Below are 26,954 nucleotides of genomic sequence, written 5' to 3' on the forward strand. Positions count from 1 at the left end.
TGCAAATGGCTAAGAATTTGCTTCTGTATTGGTGGTGCAGAATTATGAAACCGGAAGCAGTAGCAACTTTATTATTAGTAGTACTGTGTAAGCTGAGTTCTGTTTACACTGAAAAGAGGAATACTTTTAACTGGAATATACATGAACATGTTAAAAGAAGATTGCTAAGTGGATTTAATTGACTGTTGTCACTATCTGGCAAAATAGAAACATCAAAGAAACTGTATAATATTTTCTACCAGTGAAATTAATCCAAGCCTGTACTTGCAGTGATCTAGTTGGTAATAAAACCAGTTAATTCCTCAGTTGATTTCTAGTTATGCTGTTTGAGGTGCTTTTAAGTAAAGCTGAGGGCTTTGCTTGCTAGTTGGGAGTGGGCTTTACCAAAGGCTCTTGGAATGTGTCTGAACATTTTCTAAGAGAGTTGGTACTAAGAACAGGGGTGATCCTATTGTGTTTTTTTAATCAGGAGTGTTTCTGAGTCTTGGTCTATTTTAAATGTTATTTTATAGATGTAAACTGAAATCTTTTCATCCTCAGAACATTATATTTTAGATCTTTTGATTTTTTTTCACCCAGTAATCTCACCTAAGATAAATTGGGGAGAGAAATTTGCAGAGTAGAATTAGGTGTTCATTTATCTAGCCAACATTATTGAGCACTTAAAGTAACTTGACATACTTTCAGGCACTAATACTGCATTGGATAAAACAAGTATGCCCTTAACTAAGCTGAATATGCTGTCTTAAAATTCTGAACATCAGTATGCTGTGTATGTGTTAAATATGATCGTGTTACAGGAGAAGGTAAAGCGGAGACAGGTAAGAGGCAGGGTGGGAAAGCCCTAACTCATCACACACTCCTGAAGGATAATGATCATTACTGTGCATGATGGCTGCCATTGCCTAGTGTGCAATGGATTGGAAACTGTGGTCCTGGTAACACATTCCTGATCCTCAAGCTGTGGCATAACGTTCCATGACTGTGCCATTTGATTTGCTTTGTACCTTCGCATATATCCTTTCAAGTCCTTTGAGTGGGTTTATCCTTTGTCTGTTCAGTTCTTGCCTGTGTCCCATTTAAAGATTCATGCTGTTTTGCTTTCGTTAATCTTTCTGTTCTATAGCTGGCTTATTTATTTCCTTTCTTTCCCCATATCGTGTTCAGGTTATAGCTTCTGTGTTGGTTACTTCTTTGTTTGCCTGGGTGTGTCCTACTCTGTCAGGAATTATTTCTTCATGTGTTTCTGACTGTCTTTGTCCAGGGTCAAGGTAGTGAGAGCTTCACTAAAATATATGCAGACTTTCTGTCTGTCGATTCTGAAGAACACATAGCATGATTTCATCTAAGTAAGCCAGTGAAGGAGTTTAGCTGGAACTGTAGAGTTCTTACCTAGCCTGTGCTGCAGCACTGCCCATATCACATCTTCCCCCAAAAGGTTTTTAGGCAAGGAGTTTATAGTTGTATACCCTGTAAAACCACTGCCTACCAAATTTCATTGAACCAGGGTTGTATCTTTAACCTTATTAATCTATTTGAGGGGATTGATAGTATGTAACCTAGAGGACAGTGTGTGGGAAGAGGCTCTCTCCTTCAGCCTGTGTGCTCTGTGGATCCAGCAAAGGTCTGTGTAGAGATTGAGAGGTTTAAGGTGCAGGGTTTCCACAAGTAAAGGATTTACCACATACGCCTTTTGCCAGCTTGTCCTTGTTTCAAAAAAGAGAATTGAGTAATTGCAAGAGTGATCAGATTTGTTCCACAAAGCTGAGAGCTTTTGCTATTTAGCCCACAGGAAGCATTTTCCTACCCCATGCATGCAGAGATTGCTCTGCCCTTTTTCCTAGACTTGGTCTTCTCAGAGAAAGGCTGTTCATCTTAGTACTGGTGTTGTAATGATACAAAAAGAAAGGTTTGTCCCTTTCTTGGGTCCAGTTTCCTTTTGCCATTCATAGTTCAGACTCTAGTCTTTCTGAGCTGGTATGGATTCCACTCAAAGGCTGAGAAGGGGGTGGGGGTATTGTGGCTTATAGTACAGATCTCTGTAACAGGCTCCAGCCTGTTTCAGGGGAACAGATGTCCACCCATACGTACAGCAGCAGCCGGCTGGTGTGGCAGTGGTGCCTGCGTTCCTTCCCTCCACCCTGCTCTGCTCCCTGTCACAGACTTCACTGCTTCTGAGGACATGCAGCACTGGCTGTAGGGGAGGCCTTCAGCACAGCTCTTAAGACTTGCCCAAGGAGCACTAAATAGTAGGACTGTGGGCCACAGTTTCTAAGAGGAGAGACTGGTCCACCTGTCTGTGACTGGAGGCTCCTTCCTCTGTGGCATGTTGCTTTTTCACAGGTGGACAGAGCAGGCTGCACTCAGAACATGCCAAGTAGGAAGGAATGAGCAGAGGAATAGAAGTGCCTTTCTTCCTCGGCACTTGAATCAGGTCTTTTGAAAGATGGCGAAGGGGGTATGTGTGCCTGGGAGCGGGAAGCCACAGCCTCCCAAGTGACCTTCCTCTTTCTGTGATTTCTGTTCAGCAGTATTTTCCTCACATAGGAACTGTAATTCTTTAAAAATGTGAATCATGTTACTGGGTTACTTGCCTCTCTTCCTAGTGGTTTAACACCACGTGTAAAACAAACAAATCCCCTATAGAGAGTACTCCAAAGTTGTGTTGCCTCCTATCAGTGTGTGTTTGTGTCTCCTGACTGAACTTTGTTGTTGATGATGAACTTGTGCTTGCCTTTCTATTCTCTGACCTGATGCCATCAAGAATCAGTGTAAACGTGACTTTTTGGAAGAATGTTCTCTCACCCCTCTTGGCGCACTTGGTATGAAAATCTTTCTCACCCCTTCTTCATGCACACTTTATCTTCCATTTTTTAAAATTAATCTTTTTTCCCCTGAAGAGAACTTGCCCTTTAAATTTACATTTTATGATACAATTGCGTTTGACTGCCTTAAGCTCCTTCTATGCAGATCGTGAGCCGCTCCTAATATAACATGATTGATTGGCACTCATTAAGTTGACTTTGTTGACAAAGTCAATTTCAGGTATTTGTATTTGTCTTACTAGAGAGTCAGCATTTTATTTGTGAGCAGTCTACTTGGTGGCAAAAACCCTGCTCCCCGGGAGCTTCTGTCATTTCAGAAACGGCGCCGTGGAGTGGAAGGCTTTGTGTGTGGGTGCATGTATTCCCCCTCTCCCATAATTCAGGTTTCATAACTAAATTCTGTGGTAATATTTTGGGAATAACTTTCAGTATAAGAAATAGCTCATGAAGATGGAAAGTTTGTTTCAGGTTTGCTGTTGTTGCATGGCACCGTAAAATTTCTGTCATAGCTAGTGTTTACAACTTCTCAGAGTTCACAGCTGTTTTCCTGTGCAAACTGGATTTACTCTGTAATGTTTTTCACCTCCTACCGTGTCACCCTTGACAATTCATTGTTTGAGAAGAAATTTAAAGTCAAGCAACAGAATTTGTGTTCTTTGGGCCCCTCAGTGACCTGTTTGAGATAGCTCCGTGGGAAGCCTTCCTATCTGCTTTTCTCAGACACGTCAAGGTCTCCTTTAGTTCCTGACCCTGCTCCTGCATCACTTCTTACTTAGTTTGTACAGCTTTATGAGTCTTCTCCCTGAAAGAAGAAGCTATGACCTGCAAGGAGCAAGAATTGTCTTGTCTTCATAGCCTCAGGTTCATTCACCCACGTTCTCCAGTGTCTGTTATGAGAAGAAAGAATAAGACTTAGTGTACATTTTAAAATATGAAATATCTAGGTTTGGCTCAACAAGCATTGAGGACTGTCCTGCTGTGGGTCAGCCGCATTAAAGAGCTGTTGAGTGCAAACGCAAACCCAGTGCTTTTTATTACTCACTGGGTTGTGATGACGTCATGATATCTTCCGTGCTTGTGTGTCCGCCTTAGATAATCTGCCTTGAGTCTGGGGCATGTTAGGACATAGGAATTTCTACAGCTCTCCTGGCCACAGTCCTCTGTGTAGCATGTGATCATTTATCTCTTTATGTAGAAAACTGGTGTGTATGTTACTTACTGAGATGCATATCTGTTACTGTTCCTGGAGTGCAGGAGCCAGTACTAAATAACTTCGTGATTTTTGTATTGCTTAGTAGCAGAGGTGTGTGTGTGTGTGTGTGAAGTATAAATACATAGACTCAATCTTCAGTAATTAAGTACTGTTTGAGGAGTATGGATAAGGATTGTGGTAATAGAGGGTAGGCAAAATGGCCCCTTCGACCAAGCCTGATGACCCGAGTTTGATTCCACAACCCCACATGGTAGACTGAAGGAGAGACTATCTCTACACCCACCATAGTAAATGTATGTTTCTTGCTACTATAGAGCACAGTGAATAATTAATGTAGTAGAAAATTACTAAGATTGTAGTAATGAAAACAGAGTAAAAGGGAAAGTAGTGAACAGGTTTGTGTCAGATTACAAAATAAACTTCTACTAGTTAACTTACTAGGTAGACCTAGACTGAAAATATGTACTAGCAATAAATATTTGAAATAAAGTAGGATACATCAAAGGAAATGCGTAGGGAACAGATTTTTTTAAAAATTCTTTTAAATTATTTGTCCTTGTGTGTGGGGATGTCCTTATGAGTCAGCTGTCCTGGAAGTCAACAATGGCAGAGCCCCTGGGTCTGGAATTACAGGCAGTTGCAGACTGATGGACGGGACAGGGATGCTGGGGACTGAAGTTGGCCTTGGAAGAGCCGTATGTGCTTCCATAATCATCAGCTTCACTGAGTATTCCAATTAAGGGGTGCGCCACAATTGGCAAGAGTCTTAAATTTAAATAAACTAGCTTTAACTAATTAGTAAGACTAACAGTTATATCTTGTCTAGATTATATTGTCTTCAAAAGACTTATTTTTACCAACTACTAGTAACTGCTAAAGAGAAATAGGGAATGTTTTAAGTGAACCTCTCGTTCATTTTAAACATTACTTTTGAAGTTTACTGAGGGTTTGCTGTTTTATATGTATTTCTGTTATTGATGATTAATACGCTTTCACACACACCACTTTTCTTTCCACCTGTGTTGTTGGCTTTTACTTTAGGATTAAAATAGTGGAAACAATATAAAGGTTTGGGAATTGTGCTTGAATTTGAGTTTTGATCCATTCTAATTTTGTTTTTGGACAAGACATTGAAGTGAGCACTCTCTGGGCCCTAGGACTGGAGGGATGACTCAGCGTTAAGAGTTCTGCTCTGCTCTTGCAGAGGACTGGACTTGCTCTGTAACACCCACTTGATGGCTCATAGCCACCTGTAACTCCAGTTTCAGGGGGATCTGAAGCCCTTTCTGACTTCTTCAGACTCCTACATACATTTACACACACGCACACACATAAGTAAATACGTAAATACTCTTCAGATCACTACCCTGGGAATGAGAATACCCATTAGTGTGGCACTGCACGCAGCCTCAGTTCCAACCTGCAGCAGTCACCAGACAGTGACAGTGGTGGGTGATAGATAGCTCTTCTTCCATGCACTCAAACGGTATTAACTGTCCAAGTTACTGTTTTCTTATCTGGATGCCCAGTAAGCAACAGCTGTATGAAAGTGAGCTGTTACTGGTCTGTGTGCATCTCCATTGGCAGAGCCTTCTGTGTTCTCCATCCTTTATTTCTTTAGAGTCTTTTGAGTATGAAGTGATCAAATTATTATTAATGACAATAAAAACTCCAAACCCAGTGCGTGGGTTTACTTAGGATGGTACTTCTTTTTAAAAATTGTTTATAACTTATTATTTGTTTTTTTTTTTTTAAATAGTCCCAAATTTGTCTAGAAGGAGCCACTTCGGTCTGGTCTTTGTATATTTAGAGTGGATATTTCTAACATTCTGACTTCCTTGTCTTAGCTCTCTCCCTATTTTCTATCAAAGAAGAGTGTTCTTCCCGTCCTGGCACCAGCCATTGTGAGGAGCCTTTGTTTCTTTTACTGGAGAAAGGTATTACTAATGACTCCAGACTGCTCTGGCCTTACTACTGATACAGGGTATTTCTCTGTTGTAGAAGCCTTTAGTAACATTGAAAAAGGCTTTGCATTGTCACCTATGGGGAAGTTATATCAGGCCATCACGTTTTGCTTACTTTAGGAGATGATTTTGCAGAATGATAACAGCTGTGTGTTTAAAGAAGAGGGGCAAACAGGAGTGTGGACTCAAGTTGTAGGAACAAGGTGGATCTGCCTCTTCCCTCCTCTTCCATCATACAGAAAGGCAAGACTGTGGAGGCGCTCAGGTTTACTTCGTATTAACCAACCTTCTTGGTTTCACTTTCCCTTGTACTGTGTCGGGCTTACGCCTCATTTTGGGAAATTGATTTTTAAAAATCTCATATACCTTAAGTTCAAGTTCATTCTTGTTATCTTGGCATAATCATGCTCTCACTATATACCTTTTGAAAGGTTTTGTTTTAAAATTATGTGTGTCTGTAGTGTGTTAGCATGTTCATGTGTATACAGGTGCCTGCAGAGGCCAGGGCTCTAAGACACCCCCCCCCCCCGAGCTGAAGCTAGGGATTGCTGGGGGCCGCTTCACCTCTCAGCCACCTCTGTATCTCCCCTTGGTATATTTCAGCCACCTCTGTATCTCCCCTTGGAAGCATTTAAAGATATGTTGTAGTTGTTGTGTTCTTGTATCTTTAATATTTCATTATGTATTTGCTAAAAGAGAAGAACAATAAACTGTCCTATAATCAATCACAGCATAATCAGAAAAACCCAGAAGTTTGAACACTGATACAGCATTAACTAGTAAATCTAATTCAGGATTTGCTTGTTGTCCTAATAATGGAATAGCAATTACAAAACGTCGTTCAGCCCAGGATCATGCATTGTAAATAGCTGGGAAGTCTTTTAAAAATATCTTTATTAATTCTTGGGGGATTTCATATAACATATTTTGATTATACATACTCTCTTTTCCAACTACTCCTAGATTTACCTCCAGCCCTATCCACTCAATTGGTTCTCTGTCTGTCTGTCTGTCTGTCTGTCTGTCTATCTCAAATTATTTTTTTTTCTCCTTAGCACTGGTGCCATATGTCTTAATTTCAGCACTTGAGAGGGAAAGGCAGGTGGATTTCTGAGTTTAAGGTCAGTCTGATCTACAGAATGAGTTCTAGGATAGCCAGGACTGCACAGAGAAATCCTTTCTCAATATTTTTCTCATACAATATATTTTGATGGTTTTTCCATTCCCCAGATCTTTCCCATCCACCTCCTTACCCACTCAGCTTTATGTTCTCTCTTACAACCACCACCAAAAATGACAAGAAAACAAAACAAAACAAAACAAAAATCTAAGAAGTGAAAACCCTCACAAAAAAGAAAATAAAAACAAACAAGCAAAAAAAAAAAAAAAAACAATCAATAAGACAAAAAAGTTAAAACAGTTCACAAAAATACCACTGAGTTCATTTTCTATTGATCGACTACTCCTAGGGTGGAGTCAACCCTGAAGTGTGGTTGATATATCCAATGAGGATGCACTGGGGGAAAAAAACTGAGTTTTCAGACAGCTTCTTGATTAGGGTTAGGACCCAAAGTCCACTTCTCCCTTCCAGTACTGGCATCTTGTCCAGCTTGAACCTGTGCAAACCTTATGTGTGCTGCCACAGTCTTCATGAGCTCACACGTGCATCAGTCAGTCCTGCTGTGTCTGGCGCATGCTGTGTCCTTGGAGTCATCATCACCTCTTAGCACCTTTCTGCCTTCTCTTCCACTCCAATCCTTGAGTGGAGGGGCTTGATGAAGACATGTTGAGGACTGAGGACTCTTGGCACATTGTGCAGTGTGGCTCTCTGTGGTAATTCACATAGACTGTAAGAAAAAGCTCCTGATGTGCATTGAGCAAAGCGCTTATCTGTGGGTCAAGCAGCATGTCATTAGGAGTCATTTTATTGCAGTGTTTCTTCAGCAGAGTAATAGTAGGAGGTTTCCGAAATGCTTTCCTTAAGATTTTTGCAAGGCTTGGGGAGATTGGAGAACAACAAAAGCAAATTGTGTGTGAAAATGTGATAATGAATCCTGCTAACCTTACATGCCAATTTAAAAAGGCATACTGCCACAACAGACTTCATGTTGTCTTGTCAAAAGGGGGAAAGATGAAATGTCTGAATGAATAAAGTGTGTCTTCGGAGTGTGAGGGCTGGGATTTGGATCCCTAGAACTCACATGAAAGCTGGTTTGGTGTTTTAGCCTGCCTGTAATCCTAGCATTTAGAGCCAGGGACAGAGGTTTCCTGCTGCAAGATGGCTAGCTAGACTATCAAATGGATGAGCTCTGGGTTCAGTGTTAGACCCTGCCTCACAGAATATAGTTGCTTCTTCACATATGGACCCACACACATAAACATGTATGTGTTGGCATGTATGTCTGTCTTCCTATGCCCCCAAATTCAGAAATAAGAAAAGCTCATTAAAACTGGTTACTCTCCAGGGAGAACTGTTTTCACCTTGTGGTTGCTTTTCCCCAATATGTATATATTGCTAGACACTAGATATTTTATAGCTGTATTATAAACAAAAAGGCTATCACTGAATAAAAGGATTTGATAGAGTTTACATTCTGCTGTGTAACATTGGTTACATAATTCTCATAAGTACTTTAGACTAGAAGGTTTTGGAACTTGAATTTACTTTTGGGATTTAGAATATTTGCAGAGAAGATGTTTGATTTGTTAAACATCCCAATTTTTTGAAAGCTGAAATGCTCCCACATCCAAAGCTTTTTGGTCTTTTGTTCTTGTTTGTTTTTTGAGACAGGGTTTCTCTGTGTAATCCTGGCTGCCCTGAAACTCGATTTATAGACCAGGCCAGCCTCAAAGTCAACAGAGTGCTACCTGCCTCTCCTTCCTGAATGCTACTGGGATTAAAGGTGTGCACCACCACTGTCTTCCAAAACATTTTGAATGACAGTATAAGTTAACTTTTCCTCCATCTAGGTTAGACTTCCTAAGCCTCCTCAGACAATACCATCAACTGGGGACCAAGCATTCAGTCAGTATCTGAGACTGTGGAGGACATGTCATTCACACCGCCATTGTGACAGTCTGACAAACCAAAAGGTTTTCTTTGTTTTTGGAGCCTTTCAGATTTCTTGACTAGGTAAGCTCCATGTATAATGCTGGTGCTGTTGAAAATGACTGTGGCCAAAGCAATTAATACAGGTGCTTTTTAAAAAAAATTAGATACTCTGTATTTACATTTGAGATGTTATCCCTTTACCCTGCCTAGCTCCCATTCCCCCTCCCCCTCCAGTTGCCTTCACAAAGGTGCACTCCCTTCTGATCCCCCTTTCCACCCCATTGCCTTGTCATGCCCCTGCATTGGGAAAATGTGCCCTCTCTGGAACAAAAGCCTCTTCTCACACTGATGCCAGAAACTGCTATCTTCAGCTACATAAGCAACTGGATCAATAGGTCTCTCAGTGTGTGCACAGAGGTTGGTGTTTTTACACCATGGGAGTTTTGGAGGGTTTGTTTGGTTGATAATGTTGTTCTTACCATGAGGTTACAACCCCTTTCAGCTCCTTAGGTCCTTTCTTTAGCAACCTCATTGGGATCCCCGAGTTCAGACTGATGGCTAGCTGCAAGCATGCTCAGCTATATCTATATGACTCTGGCGTAGTCCCTGAAGGGCCATCTCTGTCTGGTTCCTGCCAGTAAGTACTTTCTGGGATCAGCTATAGTGCTTGGATTTGGTGACTGCATATGTGGTGGATCCCCAGGTGAGGTGGCTTCTGTGTGATCTTTTCTTCAATCCCTGTTCTTCTATTTGACCTTGAATTTCCTCCCATGAGAGTTTTGTTCTCTTTTCTAAAAAGGACTGAGGCATCCCCATTTTGGCCTTCCTTTTTGAGCTTTACAATGTCTGTGAATTGTTTCTTGGGTATTAGATATTCAGACCTTTCTGGGGCTAGTATCCTCTTATCAATGAGTGCATACCATGTGTGTTCTTTTGTGACTGGGTTAACTCAGTCAGGATGATAGTCTCTAGTTCCATCCATTTGCCTATGAATTTCATGAAGTCATCATTTCTTATAACTGAGTAGTACTCTATTGTGTAAATGTACTACACTTTCTGTATCCATTCATCTGTTGAAGGACATCTGGGTTCTTTCCAGCTTCTGGCTATTATAAATAAAGCTGCCATAAACATGGTGGAGTATGTGTCCTTGTTATATGTTGGAGCATCTTTGGGGTATATGCCCAGGAGTGGAATAGCTGGGTTTTCAGCTATGTTCAAATTTCTGAGGAACTGCCAAATTGATTTCCAGAGTGGTTGTACCAGCTTACAACCCCACCAACAGTGGAGGAGTGTTCCTCTTTCTCTGAATTCTAGTCAGCATCTGCTGTCACCTGAGTTTTTGATTTTAGCCATTCTGACTGGTGTGAGGTGGAATCTCAGGGTTGTTTTGATTTGCATTTCCCTGAAGATTAGGGTATTGAGCATTTCTTTAGGTGCTTCTCAGCCATTCGATGTTCCTCAGCTGAGAATTCTTTGTTTAGCTCTCTACCCCATTTTTAATAGGATTATTTAATTCTCTATAGTCTAGCTTTCTGAGTTCTTTGTATACATTGGGTACTACAGGTGCTTTTTTGTTATTTTTTTAATCAGCCATTTGATTCCTTCAGCAATCTCATGAGATAAGCAGAACTGCTGTCCTCCTTTATGGCTCAGGGTATTTAAGAACATGCTGCCAAGTTAAAACAGGTGAAAGTGCTGTGTCTTAACTGGGCCTGCTATGAAAATTATTTACCTTCTTGCCTTTTGCTGACCAGTTGGAAGCAATTTGTTGCTTTCGTAATGGTTACTGGTAAATGTCAACTTGATAGAATTTGGAATCACTTGGGAGATGAGCCTCTAGTCTTATGTGCGGAGATTATCTTGGTTACATTAATTAAGCTGGCAAGACCAGCCCATTGTGGGTGGTCCCATTCCCTAACTTTAAAGGAGAAAGTGAACTGAGCAGCAGCACATAGACATTCATTTGCTTTTTGTTTGGTGGAATGTAACCTGTGGCTTCAAGCACCTGCCTCTGTGGCTTCTCTCCCATGACGGATTGTAACCTGGAACTGAACTAAATAAATAAATCATTCCTCCCTTAAGGTATGTTAATCAGAATATTTTATCACGGCAGAGGAAAAGACTGGTTTTGTAACATTTGACAATTTTAGTAACATCATTTCTCACCTAAGGATTGATTTTTAAGCTTTCTATCCCTTTTTACTGAGGCTGAATGGGCAAGCAATGAATCCTGGGGAAAAATATGTTAGTGGTACACTATTATGTAGATTTTCTCCCATATACACACTAATGTAAATCTTAAGGTAATATTGTACAGTATAGACTTATTAATACAGGGCTTTTGGGTATTATGTTTGCTTTTAATCTATCTTTGCTCTTTGTAAGTTTAATTTCTAAGAATGACTATATTTTGCATTTGGCTTGTAGAATTCCCAGAAATTTAGCAGCTGGTTCTCATGAGGTTTATACAGGTTGGCCCAAGCAATTGTCATAGTTCTCTTACTGCTGACCAGACTTACCTTTTATTGTGTGGCCAGCATTATCTAAGACATCAGTGATTTCTCTCTTTCACCATTTCTTCCTCCAAATTTCTTACTTCATTTTCCTGTATCTCTGTTTACCCTGCTTACTACATCCCATCTCTTCAGTGCACTTCTACAGTATAATTAACTCCCTCCTGAAATGCCTAGCTCTTCTGCATTCTGTTACTTCCTTTTCCCAAATCATTCTTGCTTATTGAAGAAAGGTCCTAGGTGACTAGTGTGCTGTGAACTATGGAGCCTTTGCCAAAGTGTCATAGAGAGGAAATCTTTGGTCTGGAGAGAGAACAAATGTTCTTAGAGTTCTGATGAAGAAGTCAAATTTAAAGCAGGTTTTATCTTAATCATAAGGTAATTTTTGCAGTGCTACTAATGTAGTAGCTGTCCTCTATAAGTAAGCATGGAACCTGGACAGCTGAGATGACTCACCATTTAGAACCCTCCTTCATTATTTTAAATCTGTACATTAAAAACCCATTTTTTATGGATGATTAAGCAGTTACTCTGAGTAACATTTTATAAACTGCTATATATTTTTATTTGAGAGATCATCTATGCTTATGAGATAATGCTTAATATAGACTGCCTTTCTCATTAGTTGTGAAATTATGACCCTAGAAATGATCAAGCTCAAGAATATACTTCTCAAAAAAAAAAAAAAAAAAAAAAAGAATATACTTCTCATTAATGGAGAGGGAACGTTTTGTCTTTGTAAGATGTGCTGTGTTTCTTAGGCTTGTGTTGCTGGAGAGGGATGTCACAGATGCAGTCCTGTCTTCTCATTGGGTCTGACTGAATTAATAGTTGAGAATATCTTGACCATTATTTATGTTATTCAGCTCATCCGTGTAGTTAGTAGTGTGGCAGACCCTTTAATCTGTATATTCTGTGAGTTGGGCCTAGGTTTGAACAGCAGTAATCAATCAAAGCTTCTCTCACAGACAGAGGGATCAAGCAACCAGTCACCTGCAGAAAAGTTCTCCTCCTCCAACCCCACTTGCTTAATCTTTCAAGGACTTCTCCAATGAACCACCATAAAACAGGAGTTATTTGCATCTGTGAAATGTGGAGTGTGTTTGCTCTTACTGTTAAGGGAATCAACTACTTTTAGTTCAAGTGCCTTTGGAATTTAGTTTTTGAGTTGCCTTGACGTGAATAAAGCTTTGTTCTCTTGGGTATAGTGGTATATGACTTAGCTTTAAAAAAAAAAAGTTAAAGGTATGAAAGCAATTCAGAACTTAGTTATTTGTATCAAAGCTTTGTTAGAAGGATTGCATTTATGTCAACCGTCTCTGACCCTCCTTGAAAGGAAGCCCCACATTAATTAGTACAGACACAGACCGTACATCAGCAAGAAGACTCTCCTCACATGGAGAGAAAGTCTGGGTTCTGCAAAGGATTCATTCTTAGAATTCCAGTTTAGAAATGTAAGTGAACAAATTTCAGTTAGAAGTTTGAGTAGACTTCCTCTCTTGTAAAGGTGTAGGTGGTAAGTAAATGTGACAGTAGCGTAAGTGTGAATGAATGGGCACACCTGTGGCATGGCAAGCTAGAGGCAGATGGTGACATGAGGAAAGGATGAAGCTTTTGTGTTTTTATTGTAGGATATGAGGGTCCTCAGTACCTACAGACTCGGACATTTAATCTGATTACATCATACTAAAGGACCGCATTTCTCTGCTTAAGCCTTTAAAACTCATTCCCAGAGAAAGGAGACCAAACTACGGTTTGGAGTAGTGACCAAAACTAATGATAATTCATTTCTGACCATGATATTTCTGTTAGGGTGCTTTGGAGTGCTCCGGTTATAACTAGGTAAGTTATGGCTTATTTGGAGCTATGGTTCATTCTGACATGAATAGCATTTGGTGGACTTGGACACTGGGTATAAAATAAAAGTGACATGTACACTCCCAGGAAATACTTTGAACTCAGTCTATAAAGTCAGTGTGCTCTTAACATTTATTAAACTTAATCTTAGGTTTGAGTTTTCTATGTATAGCAAAATGCCACCTTCTGCTTCACTGATTCTAGGTTTAATAATGTGGCCACAGGGTGGCATGATTCCCTTACATACCTTATTGTTGATTAAAATGAAAAGACAAACATATATAAATTAAATGATAATTCTGCCCCCAATTTTATGTTAAAATGTCCAGATTTTTTACTAAATTGTTGCTTCTATACTTAATTATTAAGATTTGAAGAGTATTAAATCTCAGTACCCTAAACTTTAATGTGTTAAAGTTTTTTTTTTTCCTGTTGTTGCTAGCTTATGGCTATGACACAAAATATGTTTATAATTGAGAAGAATGGTGATTAGGTCTGTATATTTAAAAATATACAGTATATTTAACTGCAGGCTTTAGTTTTAGTTTTTTTTTTTTTTTTAAGCCAACTTGTAAAAACCAATCGTGTGTTTGAAACTGGTAGACACGGATGTTTTCCATCATAAATAGTTGCAAAGGTGTTCGCATAGGTACTGGCGTGACGATGACCTGGTTTAAAGGCTTCCTTGGAAGGCTGAGTAAAGGGAGGCGACCAGGGATGTCAGGTGGTCAGTAGGATCAGGCTATTCAAAAGTGACCTTTTATTTAAATAGATGAGAAGTCCACTCTGTTCCTGAGTTTTATATAGCAACAATAAAGGCAGAGGGTTGCTGTCATTTATACAAGTCAAGGAAAGTTAAGTTTGATGGATCTACATAAATCTTTGTAGGTGGAATTTGTATGCACGTTACCGTTTCAAGGCAGCTCTATACACCCCCACCATTGTTGGGAACTAGATAGACTTAATAGTAATTTATGAGGTGCAGAATTTAGCAGGCTCCCAACAGAAACCTTACTAATGCAGACTTGTGGACTCTGTTCCAGGGCGATTGTGTTGTTACAGTACTGCTTGCTGAAGAGGACAAAGTTGAAGATGATGCTATTTTTTACTTGATATTTTCTGGTTCTACCCTCTATCACTGCACAAGTACTCGGAAAGTCAGTTCTGATACGTTGGAGACAATTGCTCCTGGTAAGTATCTGAATGGTGTCTTTTCTGGCCTTCAGTTATTTCTTATTTTGATTTTGAGGCAAGGTTCTGGCAAATAGCCATGGCTGGGCCTAACACTCTGTTTCTTGCTTCAGCCCCCTGAGTGCTGGGATTGCTGGCCTATATTAATATACCAGGCTTGTTTATTCTCGGTGCACATACACACACACTTCCCCTGCCCCCTCTCGATCAATATAGAGTAATAGAAGGAGCAAAGTAGGGCGCCAATCGATAATGCTTTTTGTTTGTTCTACACACATGTGAGCCTAAGTAGAAATAAAGTGATGTTATAAATCGAAGGGTATCAGAATCAGTAAAACAAACAAAACCCACTAATTTATTGAAGCTTGAGAGTTAGGGAAAACTGAGAGATGCATGGGAGGTATACATTCCCATGTGATTATCATGGCAACGCTTCACGTTTTATTCTGAGTTTCATGGAGACAAAGCCAAAACAGAAAACCCGATTTAGTAACGCATGCCTCGTGTCTGGGGTGCACAGTGTCTTCATCAATTCTGAGATCTGAAAGAGAAAAACCAATTTTACCATTATTCTTTAAGGAGAAATAACAAAGCCATCAACATTATCTGGAGTATTCCTCCAAATTTTGAAGCAAGCTTTATTAAACATTAAATACTTGCTAGGTGAACTCTAGTCAGATTCAGTCCCTGGAATTCCCAGCTGAGTAGCCCAAATCACTTGTTGTAGGTCTTTTAATGGACAAAACCATCCAGCCACCATATTTTCCCATGTCGCTTTGCTATTTTTTAAGAACTCCATCTTCTAGCATACCTCCCTTGGGCAGGTGGGCTTCCAGTTTAATTTGGGGCTTACATCTTTTTCATAAAGGCAATGCCTTGGCTTTACAAGTCGTGGAGTGCAGGGCTACTTAGCACTGCATTTGTAAATGTAAACATGATGTAAAATCAATTACAGGTCATCAGGGCACTGCTATTGGATGATAAAGCTATTGGATGCTATATCTCTTGGCCTGTTAACATCTGAAGATGCACTGATTTGTGTTTTGGGCTGAGATTTTTTTCCTTAGTCAGCCTTTTTTTACTTTTAACAGTTGGACCAGTTTTCACCAGAATTCAGAATACTTTGAGGAATACTCCAAATAATATTGATAGCATTGTTCCTTCTCGTTAAAGAATAAAATTGATGTGGCTCATGTGCCAGCATGTTCTAGTGGTCCCCTTTGTTGGTAGAGGTGGTGTTAAATTATTACTTTATGAAGCACTTTGAGTATTGGATCTTACTGTGCCAGATTAGTCTGCCAGTTTTTTTATTCCTATAAATTGACTTAATGTACAGTGCTATGAAATTATGAAAAATTATGCCATGCAGAGAGCTGAAATTATAGTACTTTGTGTGTATTATATTTTTACCTACTTTTGAGATTTATTAATATTCCAGATAGTTATTAGAAATGTATTTCTTAAATATTAAAAAATGTCAGCTATGTTAGAGATAGTGAGTTCTTTCCTAAAGAATATTAGGTATTCTCTTTGGTAACTCAAACCTCCAGCCACCTTATTTCCGGTGGATGCATATCATATCAAAAATGCTGATTTGGATCTTGGGGTCTGTTCTCTAACAGGTTCCATTCAGTATTAAGGCATTGCCTGCTGGGGAAGGGAGGAGGGGTTCTCTAACTAGGAGTCAGTCCCGGGGTAGACTCTTGTCAGTAAATGAAGTGAGATGAGTCATCTGGGTTCATTTTTTCCCAATTAGAAGGAATTGTGATTAAAATAACCCCAACTCCCTTCCTCTCTGTGTGTTTATTTTCCAGGAACCCCCCAGCCACACCCTCTGTAGGTATACATTTGTGGTTCTTAGTTCTGAATACTGTTGCCCTGGTGATCTAATCCAGCCAGAATCAGCATTGCGCTCTGATACTGTTTTTGTCATTCTTGACCTATCCATTCACTTGTAGCTCAGAATACTGGATTTCTCTTCCCTTTCCTATTTATCAGCTTTCTCCTTACCTAGGTCTTCTTCTGTTCTCTATCATGATTTAAATATTCTCCCTCAGTAGTGTCATTATTCCCTAATTTTATTAAGATTTCTGATAGGAAGTGCCCCGTTATGTCAGAGTACCCACTGGAGGGTAGGGACAACTGTTGTATCACTTGAGTGTGTGGATCTTTGTTGTACTCTAGATAGTGTGAGAGAAACTGACGGAGGCTCCCAGGGTACCCCTGATCTGGTCACCATGTTTGAGATTTTTGTTTACATGCCTCTTTCAGCTACTGTCATTTGGGTTTGTTGAACGTTTTATTTTGTAGGAGTGGAGATGGATATTCAAGGCTGCGGGTCAGGTGCAGAAGCCAAACAGCTTTAAACATCTTCATATCTTGGGATTAACTTTGTAACCTAGGATCAAACTGGCTTCAGTCTGCTCTCATGGTCATCTTAGACTTCTGTTTTCGATTCTCTTAGGTACTTCCTCAGCATGCCTTTCCTAAAAACACTGCACCCCGTCCTACTTCCTGGCCTTGCTCTACATTTACCTATTCATTCAGCTTCTCATACACTGTATGCTTAACCCATTGCCAGGGTTTGTTTTCACCCCTTGTGCTAATTCAGCTTTTCTAGGAATCCCTGCTGCTTGGTGGACATTGTCACGTCTGAGCAGACATTTTAGAAAGGTACCCGTCTTATCCTCCCTCCTTCCCTCTTTGGGGAAGTACAAAGGGAGTTTGATTTCTTGAGTTGAATTCTTAGCTTGTCACCAAGCCTGCATTCTTTCCGGAGGTGGCTCGATGGTTTCAGTGCTTCAGTCAGTGATAGTGATAGCCTTCGACTTCCTGTATGTGGAAGACTAGTGTCAGCCAATCAAGGTTCTTGATAGAAGTTTGTACATTGCTCTGGCATTGCAGTTACTGGATAAATACTCATTGTTTTGTTTTTTGTGTGTGTGTGTAGCAGGTGTTCCTGATAGGGATGTCTCTGCCCTTTCTCCTTATTTGAGAGCAAGCCCTGCTATTTCCAGTCATCTCAGTTCTAAGAAGAAAAAGCTTTGTGCCTTGTTCTCCCCTTTAATGTCAAGCTTTATTCAGGTAGCTAGCTGGCTTTGGTTTTTCTTTGAGTTCTCTGTATGATTCATTGTCTGAGTTTTGTTACATTTAGTTCTTACTAAAACCAGATGATTGATTGACCTTCAGAAAGCAGCTACATTTTGATGCTAGCCTGTAACCTTTTATCAATTTTTTTCTGTAAATAGGCTGGAAAAAATGAGACATTTCTAAATGATAGGAAAAATGTTTACATCATGTAAAACGGTGGTAAGCATCCTCTTCTTCTAATGTCTGTCTTTTGGGGGGGAGGTTTTTGAGAGTGTCTCACTGTCACCAGGCTGTTCCACCTTTTACACAGGATAAACCACCATGACTGGCTCAAAGCAGGAGGATTAGGAGGCTAAGACCATCCTCAGCCACATAACAAGTTTGAGAATGATCCGGGCTACATGAGTTCCTGTATCAGAAGTAAAAGGAAGACTACAAAGAAATTGTACAGGCTCTTAAAGCAATTTTTATTGATTTCCTTTCTTTTATTGATGTCTAGAGATATAATGTAGTTTATCTTGAGGTAAATAACTTTGTGACCCTTCTGCTTTTTATATGGTTTTGGATATTTGAATGCCTTATAAAGAGTACACCATATGTGATATATAGTAACATTTAGTAAAAATATTTTAAAGATTTTGAAACAAATTCTCATTCTTAAAATTAAATGCATTTTTGCAGTAATTAGCATTAGAGACTTACCACAATTCAAAATAAAATGTTCCATTCAAAATAACTCTAGAGAGATGTCAGAAGGTAAAAATGCTTGCTATACATGTCTGACTATCAGAGCTTGGTCTCTGGAGTCCAGGACAGAAAGAGACTTGACTAACATATGCAGTCTTCTGAGCTCCTAGTGCATCCAGTAATAATAAACAAAAATATAGAAACTCTAAGATGGCTGCTTGAAGAATATCAGTTCAGTTTTATTAAGCCATCTGTCTCAAAAGTTTTTCTAGGATGTATAATAACGTTTTGGGGGCTCACTTGTAGTAGTCAATTTAGACAAAGCAAATAATGATTTTATCATTTACAAATGGAATGGGTATTTAGTACACTGTGTTGTGAAAGGCTATGGTATAGGCTATTTATAAAATGAAATCTTTTTAGATTATCTATTAGTATACTAAAATCCATAACAAAGGTGTACTGGCTGGTTTTGTGTTAGCTTGACAGAAGCTGGACTTAATCACAGAGAAAGGAGCCTCAGTTGAGGAAATGCCTCCATGAGATCCAACTGTAAGGTATTTTCTCAACTAGTGATCAAGAGGGGGAGGGCCCAGCCCATTGTGTGTGGTACCATCCCTGGGCTGGTAGACCTGGATTCTATAAGAAAGCAAACTGAACAAGCCAGGGGAAGCAAGCCAGTAACATCCCTCCATGGCCTCTGCATCAGCTCCTGCTTCCTGATCTGCTTGGGTTCCAGTCCTAACTTCCTTTGGTGATGAACAGCGATATGGAAGTGTAAGCTGAATAAACCCTTTCCTCCCCAACTTGCTTCTTGATCATGATGTTTTATGCAGAAATAGAAACCCTGACTAAGAAAGACCAAAGGTTTTTGCTTGGTAGTAAAATTACAAACTTGGATTGATGTCAAATTAGACTCAACACCTAGGCATTTTTCTTTTGTTTCATACTTAACAAGGATAGTTAATCATGTAAGGTAGTTTCACTGTGAAATGAAAACAAAATCTATTGTATTTAAAAGTACCTTTTAGCTAATGAAAACTTAGAGCTTAGATCTTACAAAGTGGTCCTGTGTTTATAGTACCATGTATTTTTATTCCTTGTGAGCCAAGACACTCTTTAGGAGCAGGGTTTGATTATGAAATCAAGAAGTATTTTGAAATAAAAAGCTATACGCATTTAATTTGCTCAGCCAAGAATTCTTACAGTCTTCCTACTTAAAAGTTATCCATTACTATTTTTAACTCAATACTTTATAATAATCTATGTAGTCCAAATATGAGATTATTTTTGATAACTTTGAGTTTGTTTTTTTAATCAATTAATGCAGTTCATATAAGGGTTGTACTGGAAAAACAAACCAGGAAGTAGTTGAAGAGAGGAAAAAGTTCTCACACCTGTGGGTACTAGTGATGATGTTTTACAACATTTATATATTTTATCACCTTGTACCCATGAACACAACACCATAATCCTAGGGTATTACAACACAAATGATATAATGTGGGAGTATAAATTGGATCTTGGGATGTGTGTGTGTGTGTAAAAATCTTATTCTTTACATACAAAGTATGTATATGTTTTGTATACATAAACACACACGTACATAAATCTGTTGCATATCAGTGAGACTCAAGATTTTACTAGGTAGAGGTTGGATAGAGAAAAGCTAAAATGGCTTCTGGGAGCAATGGGAATAGAAAGAAGGGTTGGAAAGCACTGCCTTCAAGGGTTAGGCTGGAATGCAGAAGTCACACTTTTAGAATTCAGTAGCCTGACCTTTTTCACAGTGCACATGATGGGGTTCTAGGTTTGCTGTTTTATTTTTGTTTGTTAGTTTTTGTGTTTTCTCCCTCTCTTATCCCCCTGCATGTAAAGACATTTTATAAATGCACCACATTTGTTCACCTGCCATTAGTCTGCAGGATCTAGTAATGCGATAGTGTATATTTCTTTATTTAGTCCTCTTTTGAGGGGTGGTAGGCAGTCTGCAAACTGAGCATTTCATTTTTACTGTTCCAGAGGAAGAAAACCACACCAGGTTCTTAAACACTTGTATGATAAGCTGAGTAGTAAATCTAGTTTATATCCCATTGCTGCCTACTACAGTCTACTCCTTCTGTGTGGGCTTGGGTTGGGCTGGTCCAGTAAGTGCTTTTAGGGTACATTTTAGATCGATGATTAAAAACAAAGGCCGGATTGTTTTAGTCTCAGAAGAAGAGAAGACCCGGGTGGGATGTGTTCCACTTTTAGCTTAACAGGAAATGAAGTAATTTTTGGGTCATAGTTCAGTACTTTTGTTTATTTGTAGCAGATTTTCGTTTCCATGGGTGCAGATGCTTTAGACAGTGATAAAAAGCTTGCAGGGAAAGAGGCCTGCAGGGAGGCTCTCCCAACCTCAGGCATACATTCTTTTGACCCATGGGGCCTAGAATTTACTGAGTTTAAGAAGATCGTTAACCTTAGATAACTTGTCTCTTATCTGGGTGCTTCTTATATTTTCAAGTTTTTTTTCTCCCATTAATATTTTTCAGTTCTTCATTGCTAAAGGCATCAGTCTGTCTCACAGGCTTACTGGATGGTGAAACACTTTGTCAAGACTTAGTGTTCTGTTTTTGTGTGTGTTAGTTAAACAGCAGCAGTATTTTGAGAATAACTATCAGTTCCTGGTGCCTGTTTGCCGTGTGCTTTGTTTGAAGCCTTCTGATATTTCAACAGTTTTTAAGGTTGATGGCATTATTTTATAATCAGAGAAAGTCTTCAAGGCTGAGTGTGTGTTAGGGTAGCCACACCAATTTGCAAGAGAACTTGGCACCCAAATCTACCATTTTCTTCGTTATTTCCTATAGATCACTTGGTGGGGAACAGATCCTTTCTACCTCATAATTATCTTCTGTTTCTGTTGTAAACAAAATTGACCTTATAGGAGGCTAAGATGCACTTGAACTTAGGACTTTCTCTCCTCAACAGTTTCTGGGATTTTTGTTTGTTTCTTAATCCTATAAGATAGCTTTTTTTAGAAATTGAGTAAAATTTCAGTGTTTTTCCTTAAAAAAAAAAAAAAAAAAAAAAAAACCCAAAAGCTCTGCTTATGTTCCTCTTGTTACCAGGAAATTAAGTGGAAACAAAAACACCATGAAAACTAGTTGAAAAAAAAATGTCGCTAATCCACTTCCCCACTACAACTTCTGTTTTTATTGTATCAAATTTGATATAACTCTCCATCCTGCCTTTTAGTGTAGCAGCAGGACTAAGGCAGACATAAGACTAAACTCCTCCTTCTCCAGTAGTCTAATGGCTAGAGCAAGTTTACAGTAGTAAGCTTTATGTGAGTAGCTGCACTGATACCAATTTTATTTGACAAGATACAAGGATTAAAAACTAATCTTGAGCTTCATAGTGATACTCTGAGCTTCATAAAATACTCTTGAGTATTTTAACCACATTGTAAGTACTTACTGTTTCTTTAGATTTGTCGTATTTTATGCATTTGCTTGTTCTGCCTGCATATGTATATGTGTACCACTTATGTGCCTAGGGAACTTACTTTCCAGAGTAGCATCACCAAGACCCACTTGGAGAAGAAGCATTTTATTTGGGGTTTACAGTTTTACAGGCTGAGTCCATGGTTATCGTGAAGGAAGGCTTGTAGGCATGATAGGAACAGGCAGGTAGGCGTGATGCTGAAGTAGCAGAGAACTCACATTTCCATCCATAAGGAAGAGGCAGAGAGAGTTAACTGGGAATGACATGCATTTTTGAAACCTCAAAGTGCGACCCCAGTGGCACATCCTCCAATAAGGCCACATTTCCTAGTCCTTCCCAAAAAGTTCCACCACCTAAGGACCACTTATTTAATCATATAAGCTTATGGTGACCATTCTCATTCAAACCACATTTTACTGTTTGGCCTTAATATGCTTGTAACCATATCATAAAGCAAAATGACTTAGTCCAGTATGAAAAGTCCACATAATCTTTGAGTGTCTAAACATCATTTCAAGTCTAAAGTCTCTTCTGAGACTCAAGGTAGACTCAATGTTTATACACACACCGCCGCCGCTGCCGCCGCCACCACCACCACCACCACCACCACCATTATTCCTAAAGTTGAGAAATGGTAGCACATTGAGGAAAAACTGGACCAAAGCAAGACTAAAACCCAAAAGGGAAAACTCTTAGCAGTTTAGTTTAGTCTCTGATGTCAAACTGTAGCATCCACCCTTCTAGCTTTATTGGCTGTAACACACATTCCTCAGCTTGGTTCTACTTCCTGTATGCAACTTTTCCTGGTTGGATATTCCATGGCTCTGGTACTTGTAACAGCTGGCATCTTCGGTGTAATTCAGGCTTCATTTTCCCAGCTACCTGCAGTGGTCTCTCAGGGCCTCCATAGAGGGCCTCCCTTGCCAGATGCCTGGTCCTGGGGGCTTTCCTTGATGGGGGAAGAAGATTCCACAACTCTTACTCCTGTCTTCTTCTTGACTCTAAAGCTGTCACTACATGGCCAATGCTCCCAAGTTTGTCTGCCTGCTTGGGATGGAACCGAGCTGCCTCTTATAGTTATATTTGTTGTTGCTTTTTAGGAACAGGTATTCTTTATGCCTTTTCTTGGTTCAGGTTGGGAGGTTAGCTGGGGTCCAGTCTTGCTTTAAGGGCACCACTTTATTCCATTTCATGTCAGGCCTTCCCTTATCTTTTTCTGCATAAATTTCCTGGTATTTTTCTCCTAATGTATATTTTGTATTTGTTTTTGCCTGCTGGTCATTCTTGTTCTAGACCTGTATAAGAGGTTGCTAATGCCATATAGTAGAGTCAATATTGGGCTATCTAGAAATCTCTTCTGGTAGTGAAATCAGCCAGATTACTGGATTAGGACAAAAAGAAGCTACATTCTTTGCTAAAATACTACAAAAATAGTATCTAGCCCCATTGCTAACTAATACTGTTCTCCTCTGAAACCTCTTGAGCTGGGCCTTTATAGCTTACACCACTCCCAGCACTATTGTCTTCCAAGTTCTTACTAGACTGGTGTGTTAAACCTGGCTTACAATGTTACCTCTTTCTTCAAAGTCTTCCACATTTCTCTAAAAGACAGCATGGTCAGGCCTGCCACAGCAATAGCCTAATTCCTGCTACCAACTTTTCAGTTACTATGCTATGACACCATAACCAAAGAAACTTAAAGAAGAGTTTATTGGGGGCTTACAGTTTCAGGATGAGTCCATTTCATTGCATGGCATGAGACTGGCAGGCATGAGGCCGAAGTCATTGCTTAGAGCTCACGTTTGATACACTCGCAGGGGGTAGAGAGCATCAGGAATGGTGTGGGCTTTTTGAAACCTCCAGGCCTACCACCAGAGACATACCTTCTCCAGTTAGACCATACTTTCTACTACTCCTAAAACAGTTCCACCAACTAGAACCAAGCATTCAAATATTTGAGCCTGCAGGGCCATTGGCAGTCAGAAGTTGTTGGATGCCCCTGAAACTAGAGTTACGGATGGTTGTGAGTCACTGTGTGGGTGCTGAGAACCAAACCTTGGCTCTCTGCAAGAGTGTCCACTGCTCTTCTTCACCTCTGAGGCAATTCCGCATCCCAGGCCTTTGTACTTGATCTGTAGTAAATCTTAGTAGCTGACTCTCTAACAAAAACTTACTCAAGAAACTTTCTTTTTCCACCTTTAACCTATATATTTTTTAATAAGCCTGTAACCATACTGAGCAGTTTTCCGATTTATGGCACGTTTTACTTTGATTAACAATTCTTCAGATTGTGAGCTTATGTGTAAAAGGGAAGTGACAGACAACATTGCTTGACCTGGCATGGCCTTAATGAGGACTGTAAGGAAGGACTGTGACATTGCCACAGGGACCTGGTTCTTCTCTCTAGAGCCCCCCATTCTGCTGTTGTCTACCTGTCTGTCTATAGTGTTCATAATTCCTGTAGTCAACTTCTTGGCATAACAGTTCACCTCATGTCCTCTTGAGTCTGTATCTGAAACCTTTTAGATTTTTCACAAACAGAGCTGGCAGTGGCTTACTTATACACTCTTTATATACTACCAGATTATATATATATATATATATAATATCTGTTAGACCAGCAGAGATAGAAACAGGGTTGCACTAACAGGTCAGTTCCTCTCTCCCTCCTTGGTTACCTTGTTGTTCTCCTCCTTTGCTTCTGCACAGGTAAGCAGTCATTTTGTCAGCCACAGATGGGTTTCTCTGAGTACATATACATTCCACAGTTTTGAATACAGCACTATTATTTTATCATAGTTTTTCGGTTTGTGCATATGTATGTACACACAGAAAAGGAGTATACAGACCTATAAGTATTTACTTTTATACTATTATCAGTGCCTTTTTTGACTCTTCAGATTTGTATCTGTGCAAGAGTTTGGGAAAGGGATTCGATAAGAAGGAATAAGGTGTGTTTGTGTGGGTTGAGAGCATTGGGATTCCAGTTTAGGCCAATACAGTATCTTCTCTATGTCACAATAAGTAAGTCTTAAAGTCTGAAGGCAGAATGCAATTTGGATTCATCCTTATTTATAACAGCACTATAAGATGTGCTGGCTGTCATTCTGAGCGTTGGCTCCTTCTGGCAGTGCCTTACGGCATTTGTTAAAAAGCTCTTGAGTCATAATAAACATAGGCCACGTCCTTTCACACACGCCTTGACTGTAAAGAATAGACTCTATCTACTATGTAGTGTCTGTGGACCTTAGGCGTTCTGCTTTACTCCCTGGACTCTTGGTTGTCCTGAAACGGTTACATGGAGAAAATGATAAGTAGTTGTGTGGTTACTGAGCCCTTCTTATTAATGCAGATCTGCACAGCAGTAAGAACTGTGCTGCATCACAGGGGCACAGGACATAAGGAAGATTCTCGGGAAAAGTCCATGAAAAACCAGCTTATTCTTTTTATGTATCTGGAGAAAAAAGAAACATTATTTTCTATTTCTTTCTCTCTCTCTTCCTCAAAGTAGTGATAATAGGGGCAGCATGTAATCCTAGCTAGTTGAGAACTGCATTTAAAAACGGAGGGAAAACAGTGAATAGTTGTTGAATATAATGTCCTTCTTGGAAATAACTAACTCTCAAAGGCTAGGAAAGTGCACAGAAGGAAGTCTTCTGTAAGAACATCAGCAGAGGCTTTGTATTGTTAAGTCTTCGGTTGTAGGGGAACATTCAGTGGCATGTAGCTGCTAGTCTCGGGTCATGTGGTGCCTGCTGAACTATATGGTGGGCAGCACAGTCTGCTTCATGTTTGCCCTTTTCTGAGTTGAGCTTATAAACACAGCATTGCATCATCTTTATAAACCAGGTGGTTTGATTGACATGCTTATTATCTTAGAGGTTGGGACAAGTAAAACTGTTCTGGGAGCAACTGTTCTGTAACATTTGGACGTTGGCTTGCCAGAAGCATGGAAGTTCCTTTTGACTGTTCTGCATTCTTTGATTTACTGTATGGCGGTGCGGAGCTATCTGTACCGTTTTTTCCTGTTGTTAGTGTAGATCTAACTCAGTAAGCCTTAGAGTACCTGTTGCATGCTGGACCTTAGAAGATCCTAGAGCTTTCATTCTGTTCTTTGTTACTTCCTATGTTACCAGAATGGTAAAAGCTGGGGTTCCTATTTGCTAGCTATTTGTTAAAGATATCACTCATATTTGCAAATAACAATAAGAAAACCAAAAATAGAATCTTAGAAAATTGGGAGAGGAAGGTTTTCTTTTAGAAGGAGAAATCTTATATGCCATTAAAAAAGCTGAAAGGACCCACTTGGGTTCTTTCACCAGAATATTCAATGTTCTTTGCTGCCTGTGCTTTGTTTAGGTCATGACTGCTGTGAGACAGTGAAGGTGCTGCTCTGTGCTTCCAAAGAGGGCCTTCCTGTGTTTGTAGTCGCTGAAGAAGACTTCCGTTTCGTCCAGGATGAGGCGTATGATGCAGCTCAGTTCCTGGCAACCAGTGCTGGAAATCAGCAGGCTCTGAACTTCACACGGTTCCTTGCTCGGTCAGGACCCCCTTCTGGAGATGTGAACTCTCTCGATGAGAAGGTTGCACTGGCATTCAGACACCTGAAGCTGCCTGCAGAGTGGAACGTGTTAGGGGCAGATCACACTTTGCATGGTGAGAATTCACAGACTTACAAAGTGCCTTGGGATACCTCTGCTTTCCCTTTTAAACAGCCACTGCTGTTCACGCCTCCTCAGTAGCTGAGTAAACTAGAATTTCTGCCCAGAGTATTTTCTTCTTTCAGGAGATAGTCTAAGTAGACTGGCACATCTCTATGCATCTGGATTGACTGCTCAAGCAAGGCAGGTGATTTATGCTTCACGACAACAGCAGAGTAATCGTTTGCTGTTTATTCACAGAACTATAAGGTTTTTGTTACTGTATGTAAGGTTCTGTGAAATATTGTGGAGTTGTTGGGAGCAGCAGTAGAGGAGTGTCAGGGAGGCATGAGCTAAGGATGAACACTGAGAAACTCGACAATTCTTTGATTCTGTGGTATTGATTCTATGACTCCGTATACAGGGTTGCATT

At 39.8% G+C, this 26,954-nt stretch overlaps 1 protein-coding gene across 1 annotated transcript in view; it reads left to right on the forward strand.

Annotated features, from left to right (window-relative positions):
* The window catches only part of AKAP13 (A-kinase anchoring protein 13), a 274,955-nt gene that overhangs the window by 80,190 nt on the left and 167,811 nt on the right, over positions 1–26,954 (forward strand). Inside the window, exons 3-4 of the mRNA XM_080914648.1 lie at positions 14,471–14,618; positions 26,241–26,537. Of these exons, the coding sequence (XP_080770774.1) occupies positions 14,471–14,618; positions 26,241–26,537 (445 nt within the window). The remainder of the gene's footprint in view (positions 1–14,470; positions 14,619–26,240; positions 26,538–26,954) is intronic.

Source organism: Micromys minutus (genome assembly GCF_963924665.1).
Source record: "Micromys minutus genome assembly, chromosome: 3".
NCBI classification, from domain to species: Eukaryota; Metazoa; Chordata; class Mammalia; order Rodentia; family Muridae; genus Micromys; species Micromys minutus.